This window comes from Monodelphis domestica, chromosome 1, assembly GCF_027887165.1.
Source record: "Monodelphis domestica isolate mMonDom1 chromosome 1, mMonDom1.pri, whole genome shotgun sequence".
NCBI classification, from domain to species: domain Eukaryota; kingdom Metazoa; phylum Chordata; class Mammalia; order Didelphimorphia; family Didelphidae; genus Monodelphis; species Monodelphis domestica.
This window is the reverse complement of record NC_077227.1, coordinates 8,612,283-8,630,778: the sequence shown is the minus strand read 5'-3', so window position 1 is coordinate 8,630,778 and position 18,496 is coordinate 8,612,283. Positions and strand designations below refer to the sequence as shown.

Genomic DNA, 18,496 nt, shown 5'->3' with positions numbered 1-18,496 from the left:
TGTGATGTCCTCTTGAACCAGGGATGCCCTGAGCTATCCACAAATCTCCAGATGTGGTCTGACCATGGCCAAAGGCCAAGGGACCATGGCCTCCTTATATCTTTCTTAATTATAAGATTTCTCATTTATGTTGAATATCTCTCTACCTATTTATCTTTTATTCATCTACCTATCCATCTAATCCATCATCTTTATCCATCCATTTATCTACCTATCCATCCAACCATCCATCCATCCATCCATCCATCCATCCATCCATCCATCCATCCATCCATCCATCCATCTGTCCATTTCTCTCTCTTTCCGTGTCTCTCTCTGTCTCTGTCTCTCCCTCTCCCCCTCTTATTTTAAAATACAAGTTCTATGGAGGACTGCCACTCCCTGATAAGCATGCTGCCCCACTCCAGATCTCTCCTGACACACACTGGAGCTGCTTTTGTAACGAACTACAACCAAGCCAAACACTCTCTTTGGCCGTATCTGACAATGCATGCCCAGCCTCTCTGTTGCGAGGAGGGAAGTTGGTTTTATCCCATGAATATTCATGAAACTGAGACGTGGAACTCAAGGCAGGGCCTTCCTACAGACCTTGGAGACTCCTTTAGTTTTCTGAAATCCTGTCATGTGACAGAGGGGCTGATCTGGACCTGCTTGGGGCAGAGCCAGGCACCATGAGTAGGAGTTACAAGGAGATCGACGTTGGCCGTCTACCACCCAGAGTGGTGCCTCTGTGGAGGGGCCTGCCTGCCTGGGATGGGGTGAGCTCCCCTTCACTGCGCTAAAAGTAGCCCCAGATGGAGGACCACTTCCTGAATACGCTTAGTGGGATACTTTATTAGATATGGGTTGGTCTAGGTGGCTTTGGAGGTTCCTTTTACCTCTGAAATTCTAAATTATTTTCATTAGAAATGGTTAAATTGAGGCAATATTTACACTGTGATAACTCAGTTTCCTCATTGGTTTCTTTCAATTTCTTGCCATTAAACCTATGTAGCTCACCTCCCCCCCCCCCAAAATATAAAGAAGATGACAACACAGATCCTTCCATTTCATGGTGCCAAAAATGATGCCACTTCTGGAAATCAAACAACCAAATATACGGTTAGTCTCTTGTGAAATAATGGCAGCGTGGCGTAATGGATAGAGGATAAGACTGGGAATTGGGAAGTCCTGGGTTCAAATCTTGCTTCAGCCTTGGACAATTCACTTAATTTTCTCCTCTATAAGATAAGGGGGTTGGACTTGATGACCTTATTTACCTCTAAATCTATGACCATATGATATGGGTTCTTAAGGGATGAAGAGAATCAGAGGGTATGCTTGACCTTTGACCAAAATGTAGTGGACAGAGCATTGGCTTTGGAATCAGGAAGACATGAGTTCAAATCCTGACTCTGACACTTATGAGCTGTGCGGTCCTGAGCAAGTCACTTAACTTGCATTTGCCTTGATTTCTTCCTCTATAAAACGAGGCTAATAATAGCACATTCCTTATAGGGGTACTGTGAGGGCCAATTGATGACTATAAATAGGAGGGATATAGGTAAAGTGTTTTGCAAACCTTAAACATCAGTTAGTATTATTGTTGTTGAAGTGAGACAGGGTGGGCCCCTGACCTCAGCCACATCAGCCCAGCTGAGCTGAAGCCATTCGCCTGCATTTATTATTTCTAGGATGTTAAATTCTTGCTGAAACAAGATTTCTTTACCTCCTCCCACAGGTGGAGAACAAAGTCCAAGCCCAGGGGGCCGGCCCGTTGGGAGATCTAACAAATGAGCCTGAGTTCAAGGAAGAACAATCTAATTTAATCATGTCAGGGTGCAACCTTTACTACATTTTCATCGAATAAATATTTCCTTTGGAGAGTTCTCTTCATCGGACCGCTGCCGCTGAAGCTAAGACCTCTTGGGAAACCACCCTGCATTTCAGCCAAATGGGCTGAAACTTCCTTTTTGAAAGGCTCCATCTCCCACCTCTGCGCTTTTGCTGCCCCCCATGTCTGGAGTGTCTCCCTCCTCCCGTCTGTCTTTTTTGGCTCAGGGGTCAGCTTCTAAGTGAGGCCCTTCCGGATCCCCCATCAGTGGGGGTCTCCTTCCTCCAGCAGAAATGACTCTGTTCGTCTGTTTGCTTTGGCTTTTCATTTACTTCTTTCTACCCCCTGCACCCCCCCCCCAGCCCCCAAGAACGTAAACTCCGTGAGTTCAGAGATGTTCAGTTTTGTTGTCTTGTTCCCCGTGTCTGGCACACAGTAGGCATTTCATTGGAGGAATATTTGGGGAAGTGAATTGACCAGAAGCAGCCTCATGTGGAGACTGTAGAGAATTGAAGGGAAGTCCATGGGGATGATTATTTCCACGACAAACCAATAAGTGGTGAAAAACAGAAACAGAAGCAAATATCCAGCCAAGCCCCCACTATTTTTCTGGCCTCCCCAAATTGGCCACATTAGACTGCCAAAGAAAGCAAGCGAGCCCCGAGGCAGAGGCCGTGGGCATCGGGTGTCCCCACCGTGCCCGAACGAGCCGTCATCTTCGGAGGACGAGGCTTGGCTGCAGAAGCTCGCCCCACGAGCACCGACCTGCAGGGCCCGCTCTCCAAAGTAGGCCGGCCCATCTCCTCGGGGGAGGATTAGTGTGTGTGGAGCACAGAGATACTGCTCGGCCCGGATGCTTTTTGAGGGAGGAGATGCTGCCCCCCCCCATGCCCTTCTGGCAGCGCCATGGTAGGGAGGATTTCACATGTGTTCGCCGGTGAAAGGCTGGGGCTTCCCAAGAACCGGAGGATTCGCTTCTCTCTTGATGAAAAATGTTTTCAAGCCGCAGACTTTCCCGAGACACTTGGTGAGCTTATTGGCGTTTGCTCTGGTTTATGTGAAAATGGAGTAAGATTCGTTCCAGTGAGACGCGCTCATGTGCTTCCTGTCTTAGTCCTGAAGCATCCTGTGGGGCTGCTCTTCTTTGTAAGGATCCTCGACTCTCCCGGCCCGTCTTAGATGTCCCTCCTGTGTCTGCTCTCTCGGGTCGTTCCTGGGACCCCCTTCCCTCCATCTCTGCCCTCGCTCGGGCAGATTCCCCAGGGCTGCACCACTAGCTCCAGGCAGGGAGACTCCCCCAATTGTTTGGGCTTCCCCTGAAAGAAAACCAGGAAGGCCCACAGAAGGCTGGGGGATGCCCTGTGGCAGACACAGGAAGGAGCCAGGAAGGCTGGCATTCTGGGAAGGGACTCGTGCGTCAGGGAGGTCATGGATCTTTGGGGTACCCCGAAGGGGCTTTGTATCTGCTCATTAGTGTGCGTGTTCTTTCTCCAGAGAGCAGGAGCTCCCCGAGGACAGGCCTGGTCCCATTTGTGCCTCTGTATCTCTCGTCGCTGGGACAGCGCCTGGCCCAGAGGAGGCACCTGATAAAAGCTGATGGAGGGCATCAGAGAGGAGTTTCCATCTGGGTCACTGGGAGGAGGAGCCCCGGAGTTCCCAAACAAACAAAATCACAGGTCCTGGACACAGACCTATGAGCATGTGGGCGTAATGCTGCTTTTTACCTTCAGGAGACTTAAAATAAAGACTTCCTGCCCCATTACAGGAAGGTGTTTATACACACAAAAAGATAGGGAGAGACAGGCAGGTATCCCCCAGGCTGACGCCAACAGAAGCTCACAGTGGCTCCTTGGCCTCTTCTTCCTGAAGAATTTGGTTTAGAAAAAGGCATTTTAAGGAACAGGATATTTCTGATCCAGCTCTTTTCAGACTCCTCCTTACCAGCACTTGTGTGTGTTTGTCTGCATGAGTGTGTGTGTGTGTTGGAGGGAGGCATCTAGGACCTCAGGAGGGTCCTCATTTCCAAATGAGGGCACCTTCCTGGGTAAACAACCAAGTTATTCTAAGATATTTTAATTTTATGATCCAAGATGGTGGGCCACCTTTGATGGCAGCCAGCCATAAATGGCAGGTGACTAGCTAGTCCCAAGGGCTTGGAAGCACACAGTTGTTTGATTCTCAAAATGATGCTGTGATGTAAGTAGACCAGTGATTCATCCACCTGCTCTTTGGAGGAAGAAACCGAGGCCCAGGAAGATCACATGATTTTCCCAAGATCACAGAGGGAGGGATGGGATAAAGACTCAAACACCATTTTCTCTAAGCAGCATCCCTGCCATCCCTCCACCTCCCCACCCTGCTGCCTCTCCTGGCATCCTTAATTATTAATCATGCAACAAAATAAATCGCACTCCTAACAGTCATCCTAATTATAATTTCATCTCCTGTGGAGGTGCATGTTTAAGTCTTACTTTGCCATCTTCACATTTCGTGCCAGCTAGCACAAGCCCGGGGTCCGGCAGGTCATCTCCCAGGTACACATGGGTACCACGGCACAGAATCTTGCCTCCTTCCTGCAGGGGGATGTTGGTTTCTATGGAAACAGCATTGGTACCGATGACTGGTCGGCTGGCTCCTCCTTGGCACTGGATTTTTCCACATTTAGCATCTCTGGGAAAGGGGAAACGGAACCATAAACAGCCTCAGAAACAGCACAGGCAAAGCAGCCCTGATCTCTCGCAAAGGCTCCGAGTTCCTTCACCCCCAAGCCCCATCGCCCATCGCCCCATGACCTACCTCATTGCACATTTTGCAAAGGAACTTTTGGAGTCCTTCCCACAATTCCCGTAGGGATCACCGGCAGAGTTGACTCTCTCAAAGCAGATGCCGGGGGCAGGTTTAGCGCCTGAAACCAAAGCAAATCAACACTTTCATCTCCTGCAAATGTTTTTAATCATTTCCTTAGAGCTGGATCGGGCCTTTTGGGCGAAGGCGAGCTGGGTTCTGCATGCAGAGATCCTCTCCCACATCGGGGCCTTCTCTGAATGCCAAGCGGGCCGGCCGAACCCCAGCATTTCCATGGGGAGCTGCGGCTCTTAGCGCCATGACAGGGAGGCATTTCAGGTGTCAGGCCTCTCCTGGGGAGAGGCTGGGGGTCGGGCGTCTAGCGCCTACAGACTCCCCTGGGGTCCTGCCGAGCCTGACCTCGCTGCGAAGGATGCTGGCCAGCAGGCGTCTTTCTCAGGCCCTGCCCCGCACCACCCCACGGAGAAAAGACCCCTGAAGAGCACCATGACTCATGCTTGGAAGCAACGAGGGAAGGCCATGGCGAAGTCTCATAAAACACATTCATCTCCCCAGTTCCCAGGAACGTCGCTGGCTGGAACCCCAGCTTTATTTTACAAGGAGAGATTAGCCGCAGAAGCTGCGGGGGCCTCGCACCCACGAGCTGCCCCACTCCAAAGCCAGGAGAGGTTTGGCAGGCTGAGAGCTCCCCAAACGGTTCTTCGAGCGCATTCTCTTCTTTGGCCAGGGAAAGGGGCCGCGAGATAGGGGGGTGCCTGCTCGGCCAGGGGTCGGGGTACGCTCTGATCCCAGGCTCACAAAGTTGACTTTTCGAAGACCTCCTGAGAAAACCAGGAAAAAGTCCCCCCATTCCCGGAGAGCCGGTGCGGCTGTGACTAAACCAGCCATCGCGAGGCTGTGCATCCTTCCTCAGGAACGCCGGGATTACAGCTTCAATTAATTACCAGCATTTCACACTCAGAAGCCTGACTAATAGAATCTCCTCCACGGAAAAGAAAGCTAATAATATTGCCGGCCCAATGTGGGAGCTGGAAAAGATGGAGGAAATGGCCCCTTCCTTTGCCCAACATTCGTCCGCTAAGCCTGGAAACCCTGGAAAAGCAGGGCACAAGAATTCAAACTGGTTCTCAAAATTCTACAAATAATCCCGGTGACCAAATAACCTCATTAAGATGGGAAACGTCTTTGGGCTTCATCAGTCCTTCCTCTCTGCTTTTCAGAGTCCTTCGTTATCTTCCAGAGTGAGCGGAGGTTCCGCCGCCTCTTTGAAGCCTTCCTGATTGCCCACACTGGTTCACTCCCTTGCCCATGACTATTTTAAGTTGATTTGTCTAAGAATCAGTTAGTCAACAAGCCTTGAGGAAGCCTAATTTGCCACAGTAGCCGGAGAGCTGGTCTCTGAGTCAAGAAGCCCTGGGTTCAAGTGTCGCCTCTGTCATATGCCGGCTACATGACCCTGGCCAATCCCTTAACCTCTTGGGGCCCTAGATGGTAGGGAATGGCCCTGTTCGGCTCTTGGGTAGACATTCCCTATTGAAAAGGGCCCCAAAAGGGATATTTGAGTGAGAAACTAGGCAAAGGAGCTGGGGGGAACCCAGTTGGTTCTGAGGGGACCTGAGAGAAAGCAGCCCCCCAGGCAAAAAGACTGAATAATGGGTTAAAAAAACCCAAACCACTCACACCCCAAGCCCCCCAGACCCCGGGCTACAGTGTATCCAGTCCCCGTTGTTTATTTATGTGTAACGGCTTTGATTATGATTATTTAGGACCACAACGTTCATCACCGGGAAACTTGGACTCAAAGAACTGTTTGAAGACTGCATTTGTGAGCGGAAGATCCGTGTCTCTCCCTGCAGCAGGGTTACCTCTAAGACCCAGAGAACAAACTGTAGAAACATGGCTGTGCCTTTGGGGAGCCACCTCTACCTGCCCGCCCCAGGGACAGGTGGGGGATCTGGCAGCCAGCCGGAGACGAGGAAGAGAAAAGCTTGGAGAAAAGGGTCCGTGTGGGGTGGACACAATGTTCTGGGTAGCCTACATTGCGGGGCACCAGGCTGCCCTCCACCACTGCAGCAAATTCCTTGAGGGCAATGACGTGTTTCATTTTTGCTTTTGTGTTCTAAGTGCCTCCTAGAGTGCCTGGCACACAGTTGGCACTTAATAAACGTTGATCTTATTGTTATTCATGGCTGCGGAGCAGAGGGATGACACATGGGAGTTGAGTCACAGGTTAGAGGGGGAAGGCATGTCAGATGACTGGCTGTGACTGGACCACCTCATTCATTTTATGGATGACGAGGCTGGTCCTAGTGTGGAGGCCCTTCCCATGGACGTAGAGTGAGGAAGTGTGGGAGTCAGAATTCAAATCCAGGGCTTCTGAGTCCAAGCCCACTGCCCAATCTCTGACACCTTGCTGCCCCTCAGAACCTCATTAGGCCAACAATTCAAACAAATACCTGGGCCAGACTCTAGTCCATTCCCTTCCTAATTACTGGGGTTCAGGAGGGGAGGGAGACCAAGCCAGGCATTCAGATAATCCACAAACTGGATCAGCATTCCCTAAATAATAGCATTGATTGTATCATTGGGCTGCCTAATTCCCTGGTTAAAAACCAATTTAATGTCCTTGTCACTCCTCACATTCCTTCCCAAAGATTAAACCAAGCCCATTCCTAGACCATCGAACCAACACGCCGAAGATATCCTTCTTCCAAGGAAAAAAGAATGCAAAGGAAATTGGGTGAAACATCCATTTTCCTTCTTGACATCTCTTTGGAGAGACAATTCACGGAACTGTGAGCCTCAGTTAGCCAGAACTGAACTTCTTATTTCCTTTTTTTTTTCCACTGAGAGGGAAGAATGGTATGAAGAGTCTTAAGGGCTGGTGGCTTTGCATGTGATCGTGATATCTCCTCAACAAGAGGGGAAAGAACCCTGGGACGAGAGTCAGAGGACAAGGGTCCAAATCCCAGCTCTGCGAGTCCCGCGTGTCCTGGAGCCCATCACGTCACCTCTCTAAGGCTTTATCTTCCTCCTTTGTAAAGGACGAGGATTACTGAATGATCTTTGAGGTCTGTTCCAGTTTAAGTCCCTTGACCAGTCAGGAACCCTGCTGGTGTTTGTGCAAAGGAGTCAAACACTCCAAGACAGCAATGCCAGCCCGGCCAGCTGAACAGTTACTAGGATGACAGCCACGATGGACCCTTCCCTTACTCCCATGCTGCTCTGCCAGATAGCCTTTGACTCCTTTATATGTTTTTACAGGTTGACCTAATTCCATAAAGCTTTATTAAGCCTCCCTTCCTTCCTCCCTTCCTCCCTTCCTTCCTTCCTTCCTTCCTTCCTTCCTTCCTTCCTTCCTTCCTTCCTTCCTTCCTTCCTCCCTCCCTCCCTCTCCTTCCTCCCTCCCTCTCCTTCCTCCCTCCCTCTCCTTCCTCCCTTCCTTCCTTCCTTCCTTCCTTCCTTCCTTCCTTCCTTCCTTCCTTCCTTCCTTCCTTCCTTCCTTCCTTCCTTCCTTCCTTCCTTCCTTCCTTCTTTCCTTCCTTCCTTCCTTCCTTCCTTCCTTCCTTCCTTCCTTCCTTCCTTCCTTCCTTCCTTCCTTCCTTCCTTCCTTCCTTCCCTCCTTCTTTCCTTCCTTCCTTCCTTCCTTCCTTCCTTCCTTCCTTCCTTCCTTCCTTCCTTCCTTCCTTCCTTCCTTCCTTCCTTCCTTCCTTCTTTCCTTCCTTCCTTCCTTCCTTCCCTCCCTCCCTCCCTCCCTCCCTCCCTCCCTCCTTCCTTCCTTCCTTCCTTCCTTCCTTCCTTCCTTCCTTCCTTCCTTCCTTCCTTCCTTCCTTCCTTCCTTCCTTCCTTCTTTCCTTCCTTCCTTCCTTCCCTCCCTCCCTCCCTCCCTCCCTCCCTCCTTCCTTCCTTCCTTCCTTCCTTCCTTCCTTCCTTCCTTCCTTCCTTCCTTCCTTCCTTCCTTCCTTCCTTCCTTCCTTCCTTCCTTCCTTCCTTCCTTCCTCTCTTCCTTCCTTCCTTCCTTCCCTCCCTCCTTCCTTCTTTGTTTCTCTTTTCTCTTCTTTCTAATAGAAAGAAGAAATAGTCTCTTATTTCAGCTTGGCTACAAATCAGCTTTGATGCTTTGGGTTTACCTTTGTCACATGAGGGAAGTTGGCCTCAATGACACCCAAGGTCTCTTCTAGTTATAAATGTACAACCCAGTTTATTATCACTTTTGTAGAAAAACGGAAACAGGAGAAGTTGCTCCCCCCCCCCCATCTTTTCATTTCTGATGATGGTGGCAAAAAGCCAGGTGGAAATTTTCCAGTGGGCTTGAAACGTGGACACATCAAATGAATTGCACTTTGCCATGGAAAATGGCAGTCCTTGGCCCCAGTAATTAACCCTCTTCTCATCTTGTTCATATCAACCTCTCTCCCTTCACCCCTGCTCCAGGGAGATTATGATGTATTCAGAAAAAAATAAACCTGTAAACCGATCAGCTCATTGCTTTTATTAGCTGGGCCAAAAGATTGGGTTTTCAGCAGTTTCAGTTGTATATCGGATCTACTTAACCTAAAAAAGCCCTTGAGATCGTGCAGTGGGAGGATGAAGTGGTTCCTGGCTGGGAGAGGGAAGGGGAAGGGGGGGGGGAGGAGGGAGAAAGGAGAGAAAGGTTCTGATTTCCAATCTGGGTTTAATAAAATGCAGAAGTTGTGATAGAATCAAAGAGAGACCAGTGTCAGGCTTGGCCATAAGGAGGTCAGTTTCTGGGAATGAGGAGGGACCTGACAAGTCCCAGGAAGCAACGAGGCACAAGAATAAGGAGAATGAGTAGAGAAGGGATTTGGAAGAGAAAATGAATATTTAAGCATGGAGCTGGGGAATCCAAGCCTGAACACTCAGCCACATAGCACGAGAGGCAGGTCCACTGCATGAGCAATGAACAGATCCAAGGCTTGAAGGATTCAGCAAGATTTATCCACTTTTTCTTATTTAATCCTCCCAAAATCCTTTGAGGGTGCCATTATTGTCCCATTTTTACAGACAAGGAAGCTGAGGTCCAGAAGCTCAAAGACTTGCTCAGGGCCACGTGGCCAGTATGTGTCAGAGGTGGGATTTATCCTCTGATCCTCCTGGCTCTTAGTTCAGCTCTATCGACTACAGCACCCAAGCCTAGGATGAAAATGGCCCAGGCTAGCTATGGAACGAGATTGAAAACATGAGTCATATGTTTAAATGACTCAATTCTATTCAACTTCCTTCCTTCCTTCTCATTTATGTAAAGACCCCAAAGGGCACTTTGGACATGATGCCGGCATCTCCTCCTTTCTGGACCTTCAGCGCCATTTTTATTGCTACCAAAGAAGCCTGTGGTCTGGACCACTCTCTCTCCCTCTCCCACTCCTTCTATCTCTCTCTGTCCATCTGTCTGTCTCTCAACATGAGGCTACTTCATGTGGAAGCTGGTTATATGGGATAGGCCTTGTTGAGAGAGGGATGGTATCATTCTTCATAGCTGTCCTCCCTTAATAAATACTGGTTGGTTGATGAATTCCTTGAATGGGTGCTCAGGCTCATGCTCAAGAAAGAGGAAAGAGGAAAATGTCAGGCCAGGAATCCGGGACCTGGGCTCCGTCCCCAGAGTCCCGTGTGCCCATGGGCAAGTCATTTCCCTGCTCTCAGACGACTTCCTTCTCTGTGAATAGGGATGACACCAGCACTCCAAACTCCTGGGCTTCCCAATTCCTGTTAGTTAGGCAGCGGCTGGGCTCTCTTCCTTGCTCCGCACTCTTATCCGTGTCTAGTTAACCTTCCCTGGGCTCTTTGTGGTTTACTGGAAGTGTGTAGACGATATGAGAGCAGATTATATTATTGTGTCTGCGGAGAGAGAGGCAACCAGAAATGAAGAGACCTCGGCGGGCTCTTGTGCTCTGAGATGCCTGCAGAGACCCCAGTGGTCCTCCGTGGGTTCTTCTCTGCCTACCTTCTCCTCCTCGGTGGTGTGTGTGTTGGCGTTCCATGCTTGTTCCCCACGAATGTGACTGGCTAGTCTGATCCTCTGTCTGGTCTGCAGGGTGGCCACACTTCCTCGACCTGGCTCTCCTAGGATGGATTGTGTGTCCTTATCCAGAGGCCTGATTTGGGGGCATCTTGTCATTGCCTTACACGGGGTGGTGAGGTAAATCCATCCATCTCTACCTCCCATAGACTACGTGCACAAAACAAGCCCCTGGCCACGGAGGGTAGAGGAAGAGAAGGAGGAGGGGGGAGGAGGAGGAAGAGGAGGAGGAGGAGGGGGAGGGGGAGGAGGAAGAGAAAGAGGAGGAAGAGGAGGAGGAAAAGGAGGAGGAGGAGGAGGAGGGGGAGGAGGAAGAGGAGGAGGAAGAGGAAGAGGAGGAGGAGGAGAGCCACTTGTAGCTGGGGAATCAGCAGAGGCCTGCCAAGAGTCTCCATGGGTAAAAGCCTTTCTGAGAAGGCCTCTGATGTCCTCAGTTCGGACCATGTAACTGAGCAGCGGTCAGACAGTTTGAACTCTTCAGGGTGACCATGGGAAGGCCCCCACTCTGACCTCTGCTTAAATTGAATTCAGTCATGGGGATGACTAAGAGTTCAGAGTGAATAACTTCTCATCAAATGAAAAACTATCCACGGACAGCCTCGAGACCCATTCGAGTGAGAACACAAACTCTGCCAGGTGCATCGGGAGGATGGAGTGACCCATCGTGTCACTGAGGGTGTCAAGGCCAGGAAAGGAATTGGCCCAGCTGAGAGTGCGGGAGGATGGGTGACCTGGCTCCCTCAGGAAAGACAGCAACCCATTAGAATAATGTTCCGCATTAGAGAGCACATTTCCTCTTCGGTGAGCTGAAGAGCTGAGAATAAACAGCATCTTGGAAGGGAGCCCCAGCAGCATCATTCAGCTCTGGGAGTCATGGCAGAGGCTAAAGCACTGCTTGGGGGTAAAGCGACACCAGGGACTGTGACCAAGGGCACTTAGGTCATTTTGGGGGGCTTTAAATGACATTTCAAGAGCCTATAACATCATATACCTCTATCATATCTGTCTATTTCTATCACAAGTATCTGTCTATAGTCCTATGTATCTCTATCACATCTCTCTGTCCATCCATTCATTCATTCATCCATCCATCCATCCATCCATCCATCCATCCATCCATCTCTCTCTCTTGCTCTCTCTCCCTATATATCTATCTGTCTATCTATCTATCTATCTATCTATCTATCTATCTATCTATCTATCTATCCGTCTGTCCATCCGTCTGTCTGTCTATACATCTGTCCATCCGTCTGTCTGTCTGTCTGTCTATCTATCTGTCTGTCTATCTATCCATCTATTTATCTGTCTGTCTATCTATCCATCTATTTATCTATCTATCTATCTATCCATTTATCTATCTATCTATCTATCTATCTATCTGTCTGTCTGTCTGTCTGTCTGTCTATCTATCTGTCTGTCTATCTATCCATCTACTTATCTATCTGTCTATCCATCTATTTATCTGTCTGTCTATCTATCCATTTATCTATCTATCTATCTATCTATCTATCTATCTATCTATCTATCTATCTGTCCATCTGTCTCTCTGTCCATCCGTCCGTCTGTCCATCTGTCCATCTATCCGTCTATCTATCTATCTATCTACCTATCTATCTATCTATCTATCTATCTATCTATCTATCTATCTATCTATCCAACTATCTATCTTGCTTTATGGTTTACAAACCACTTATCTAACCCCACCAATTCTTCTGGGAGATATAAGATAATGTATTACATGTATTACTAGACCATCTTACAAATGAAGGAAGAAACTGAGTCTGGCCCATTGTCACAGAGTTAGGACTTTCCTCCAAGGCTTTTTCATTCCAAAGGTGGCCCCCTCTCCATAATGCTGTGCTTCCCTTTATATTATTATTATTATTTCTTTTTCTTTACCCTTATTTTCCATCTTAGAATTAATACTAAGTGTTGGTTCCAAGGCAGAAGAATGGTAAGGATTAGGCAACAGAGGTTAAGTGACTTGCCCAGGGTCACACGGCTATGAAGTGTTTGAGGCCAGATTTGAACTCAGGACCTCTCATCCCTAGGCTTGGCTCTCTATCTACTAAAGCACCAAGCTGCCCCTATTAATATTACTTCTTCCCAGAGTTCCTTTTTCCCCCAAAGGAGGCTCCAAGTTTTGATGTCAGTATCTAAAAGGGCTTAATAAAGTGGTTTCAAGAGCAGCCCCAAGAAGACTTTGCCTCCGTTTCCTCCACTTCTGTCGTTTCTAATAGGATTTTTTTAAGCCAAGACTTGCTTCTCTTTATTGTCTCTTGCTTTACCCTTCCATTTTCACTATTGTAATCAATTAGGCCCTTTAATCACTTTTGAATTCTCAAATTCTTTCACTCTCAAATTCCATTTAGGGGGAAATTGCACAACGAGTGACAAATTAAACTGTGCTTCTCCAGGGAATGAGCCCTCCAACAATAGGCTGTTTTGTAAACCCAAAGCGGTGCGTTAATCGCCGCTCATTTTTTAGTTATTTGTAAGGATCTTCAGGAACACCAGAGCCCCAATAAATCAGCTGCGGAGCCCGAGTCCCACCGCTCAGAGCTGGGCAGTCCAGCCCACCCGTGGGCTAGCCGACGAGCCGGGGACTCTGACCTGCCCCACTGGGGGGACAGCCAAAAGCTAAGTCAGCTCTGAGCCACGGCAGGGACGGGTAGGGAAGAAAAGATCTGTCACGTCTAGGCAAATGCAACAGGGCTGTGGGATGAGGAGATGGGGTGGAGCTGAGAATCTGCAGAAATGAATTAGGGTAGAGTTTAACGCCGCCGTTCTGGGATCCGGGAGAGACAGAGAGGGTTTTTTAGGAGACTTGATTTTCTGATGTAGTCAGCACAACAGACAAGGCCCCTCCCTGTGTCCTTGATGGCTTAACAGCCCAGCTATTCCTTGTACGTGCATCTCCCGCCAACACACCTTTGCCCCACTCAGCCCCCCATTTGGAATGCCCTTCCTTCACACGGGGTCCTCTGAGAGCCCTGAGCTTCCTCCCGAGTTCAGGAGCCACCTTTTCCAGGGAAGCTCTCCAGGGTCCCCAGTCACTAGTATTCTCTATCTCTGGACTTCTTCCTGTTTTACTGGGTCAGAGGCAGCATGGTGGGGCCAAGAGACATCCAGCTTCTGTATCAGGAAGGGCTGGGGCCTGCCTCACCTCTGCCACTCCCTGGCAGCATGACCCTGGGCAAGTCACTGAAAGCCCCCCCCCCGGCTGCTTCTTATGTATCTGGGGTGGTGGCCATCCAGCGCTGCTTTTCCCTTTGGGGAGGGGGCTCCCCCTGCCAAGGAGGAGGGTTCCCACCCTTTCACCCTCCAAGATCCCATATTTCATTTGGCATTTCCATGGGAGCTCCGCTGGAGAGCAAGTCCCAGACGCGGCTCTTGTCTGATGGGCCCCGGTGGCCCCCTTACCTGGTCCCCAGAGGGTGATGCACTGCTGCTCGTGGGTCTGGCAGATGCCATTGTAGCAGTAGCCGTCCACGCGGTGGCACCGGTGACCGTCATGCAAGTAGACATTGGCAGGGCAGTGCGGGTTGGCTCCGGTGCAGAATTCAGGCAGGTCACAGGAGTTACTGGAGGCTCTGCAGGCTGTCCCAGCAGGCTTCAGCTGGAAGGAGAAAAATGGTCCTTATTTGAGATGGAGCAAAGGAGTTCTGGGAGAGGGCGTCCTGCCAGCCTTCCTAGCTGAAACACTGCAGAGTGACTTCAACCTATTCCCCTGAAAAAGCACACAAGACGTCCACACCGAGGGCCTGTGGCAGCGGCTGGAGACAGATAACTACCAGGCGGAGCGCACGCGCTCGGCACGGTGGTCCCCGGCTCACAGAGCCACCTGGCTAAGGAGAGGAGCCGAGCTTAAAAAGTACGTTGTGCAATATTAGGATTGGTTTTCAGACAGATGACTCAGTCACCCAGTGTCACCTCTAAGCTGGCGGGAGGCTGGCATCAAGCAGGTATGTTTCAAGAAGAGATGGGTCCGTACAAGCCCTTCTTTGACAAGAATCTGGCGTTCCAGCTGGACTTTTGGGCGCTGGTGTTCCAATGCTAAGGACACGAGCATCTCCATCCCCCCAGAAATGCCCTGGCCAGGATTGAGCACAGCATTCAGGGGGTATCACAGGGCCAGAACGGGGCCTGGAATCCTCGGATCCGGGCCAGAAGCTACCTTAGTCGTGGCTCGTTACGGCTAATCCCTGACTTGGCAATTGGGGAAGTTGATGTCTAGATTAAGGAAGTGGTTCGCCCAAGGACAAAGAGCAGGCCAGGGGCCAAGTCAGACCCAGAGTCCATTTCTGTTTCTCTCCTGAGCCAAAGGACACCCTCGTCAAAGATGGCGTCTGGTAAAACAATTCAGGGCCGTAGCGACATTTGAAGCAGCCTAGCTGAATGTGCCTAGATGGGCTCACGACCCCGTGATAGATGAAGGAAGGCCTCCCGGCACCCCGGGTGGGCTTGTGGGAGAATATTTCTTGAGGGGCAGGAGCCAGAGTTGTCCAGTGAGGTAAGCATGGATGCGCTGGAGCCATCGGAGGAAATGCTCAAATCGACAAGATCAGGGATCCATCCGTGCCCAGGGAAGTCAACCAGATGTCGGGTCTTGGGCTAGCTCTTACCTCAGACCCCAAATGCTCCTGGGCATCCTCTCCTCCCAGCAGCTGGGAAGTTCTCAGAGGATACAGAGGGGAAGTCTGTCTCCTATTCACTCCGCTTCTCCCCAAAATCATATAAAACATTGGAAAGCGAAATAAAAGCAAGATCTGATTAGGCCACCATTGCTCAGCACTTAAGTGGAGATAAGCAGGAGTGGGAAGGAGGGTGCTGGGGACAAGCACCCTGGGGTGAAATCCCTGCTCTGAGGCTACCAAGCTTATTGTATGGTTTTGAGTGAGTCCCGTCCCTGCTCTGGGCCTCTCTGGGCAGAACAAGGTGAAATGGTTAGGCTGGCTAGTCTCTAGGGCGCCTGCCTGCTCTTGGTCAGCAGGTCTGAATGGCATTAGTAAGAGGCTGGCATTTCTAATTTATCCGGATCGTAACTTGCTTGTTCCCAGTTGTTTTCGTGGTGTCTCCGTCATTAACTTGTGAATTTCCCCAAAGCAGGGACTGTCTTCCTTAGCTCTTGGCACCCAGTAGGCCCTTCATGAATGCTAGTTGACTGACCGGCCTCCAAATCATTGGATCCCAAAGCTTAGTCCTCTGCTGAATTCCAGACACAAACTCAAAATGATATTTCTAACCCGAGTCCTAATGCCTTGATTGTCGGAGCAAACAGAAATCCATGGCACAAATGGGACCATTGCTTTCCTGGTCTTTGTTGGCCAATATTTTCTCCCATGAGGAGAAGGCAACAGATTAGAAAAGGGTAAAAAAGCACCCCAAAACAAACCCTCTGCCACTTACACAGGGCCATACCGCTAAGAAAGCCTGTGGACAAAACAAAGGGACCCAGGTATAGGTAATGCGGCACAAAGCACCCTGGGCTTGGGAGCACAAACGTGCCACAAACACGTGGATAGAAACGATGAATGGAGAGCTCTTGGCATTTCTGTGACCTTTGGCAAGTCACTTTTCCTCCCAAACCCTCAGTTTCTCCATCCATAATGGGAGAGGGAGGACAAGGTGGTGCCTCAAAAAGGTCTCTTTTAAATCTAGTGATTGACTGATGACTTAATAGCTACCTAACTATAAGATCAGAAAAATCAAAATCCCTGGTTAAAGACGTGGGTCTAGTTTTTCAGAAGGAAATGCTTCAAAAAAGGAGTAACATTGGAGCTTTGTGTTCCTTTATGGTATGAGCCAACAATGAAATAACTAAAGAAAGAGAGCTCTCATTGGTCAGGGAGCCAATACTGAAGGACCAAAGTAGGAAGGCCATCCAACCCACCCATTGGGCTTCACTTGTTGCCTCTGTTTTTCTTCGGGGGGGGATAAGAGAACAATAATTTATTAAGCACCTACTATGTGCCAGGAACTGTGCCAAGAGCTGAGGGTACACAGAGAGACACAAGACAGTCCCTGCTTTGAAGGAGTTCACAAGTTCATGAGCAGAATATGAAGACAACTTTGGATACGAACAGGAGAAATTGGAAATGATCAACAGAGACACATCATATGTGTCATCTCATGTATTCAGGTGGTAATAATAATTGTGATATTACTAACTGACATTGACATAGCATGAGGAAGTCTGCCCAGCGCTTTATAAATGTGATTACCTTGGAGCCCCCCAACAACTCTCTGTATGATGGCACTGTGAGCTCCATTTTATAGACAGGGAAACTGAGGCTTTGAGAGATATCGTGTCTTGCCCCAGATCCAACAGATAGTTTATTTCAGAAGTACTCAAGATAACTGATGGGAATCTGAGGCTCTTAATTGTGTTTTTTAAAATGTGTATAAAAATGCTTTTATTTGTTGGAGGGAAAGACTTGTAGTCTGGTAGAAAGAGAATTGAATGTGGGGCCAGGAAAGCTGGGTTCAACTGCCCCCTTTAGGAGCGAGTCCCTCCCCTCTCTGGGATTCACTCTCTGTAAAATGAGGGAGTTGGACTAGATGACCTTGAAGATCCCCTCTAGCTCTGAGGTTACAATCCCTTTATGACCATCCTTGCCATCCCAGGTCATTGGAAGGTTGTAACAAAAGTCCTTTATAAACCTTAGAGCATCACAGAAATGTCAGGTGTTCTTCGTACAGCCTAACAAGATGGGCTGCCGGGCCTCCTGCCTGCCTTGTCAGAGTTCGGACCCTCACTTCCCAAATGCCCATCACATACCTGGCAGTTTTCACAGCAGAGTCCATGGGCACACACAGCCTCAGGCTTCAAGGTGCAGGTAGTTGCGTTACAGCATGGATTGGTACATTCCTAGAGAAAGCATCCAAAATAAATAAATGAATGAATGGCTGTGTGTGTGTGTGTGTGTGTGTGTGTGTGCGCGTGCATTTATCCATCCCTCTCCCATTCTATCCATTTATCTACCTATCCGTCCATTGATCTAACTATGGATCTATCCATCTATCTATCTAGGTCTATGTATCTATGTGTCTGTCTGTCTGTCCATCCATCCATCCATCTAACCATGTATCTAGCCATCTACACCACTACCTGTCCATCCATCTATCCATCCATCCATCCATCCATCCATCCATCCATCCATCCATCCATCCATCCATCCACCTATCTATCTATCTATTTATCTCTCTCTTCTCTCTCTCTCTCTCTCTCTCTCTCTCTCTCTCTCTCTCTCTCTCTCTCTCTCTCTCTCTCTCTCTCTCTCTCTATCTCTGCCTGACTGTTTGTCTGTCTCTCTCTATGTATCTATGTGTCTGTCTGTCCGTCCATCCATCCATCCATCTAACCATGTATCTAGCCATCTACACCACTACCTGTCCATCCATCCATCCATCCATCCATCCCATCTATCTATCTATCTATCTATCTATCTATCTATCTATCTATCTATCTATCTCTGTCTGACTGTCTGTTTGTCTGTCTGTCTCTCTATGTATCTATATGTATGTCTGTCTGTCCATCTATCTGTCTATGTATCCATCTAAACATGTGGCTTGGAACTGCCTCAGTGGTTCGCTGGATAGTGTTGGGCCTATAGTAAAGATGATTATCCAGCCTCAGACATTTAATAGTGGTGTGACCCATGGCAAGTCACTTAATCCTGTTTGCCTCAATTTCCTCATCTGTAAAATGAGTTGGAGAAGGAAATGGCAAGCCTCTCTAGTATCTTTGCCAAGAAAACCCCCAATGAGGTCACAAAGAGTTGGATTTGACTGAACACCACCACTGCCACCACCAATGTATACAAATTGGGCTGAGT

General features: G+C 49.1%; 1 protein-coding gene across 2 annotated transcripts in view; it reads right to left on the bottom strand.

Annotated features, from left to right (window-relative positions):
* The window catches only part of ADAM12 (ADAM metallopeptidase domain 12), a 354,303-nt gene that overhangs the window by 36,744 nt on the left and 299,063 nt on the right, over nt 1-18,496 (bottom strand). For both annotated transcript variants that reach the window (XM_007478237.2, XM_007478236.2), the window contains exons 13-16: nt 17,440-17,529; nt 14,082-14,277; nt 4,610-4,718; nt 4,285-4,483 (exon numbers count right to left, since the gene is read on the bottom strand). In XM_007478237.2, coding sequence (XP_007478299.2) covers nt 4,285-4,483; nt 4,610-4,718; nt 14,082-14,277; nt 17,440-17,529 — 594 coding nt within the window. The remainder of the gene's footprint in view (nt 1-4,284; nt 4,484-4,609; nt 4,719-14,081; nt 14,278-17,439; nt 17,530-18,496) is intronic.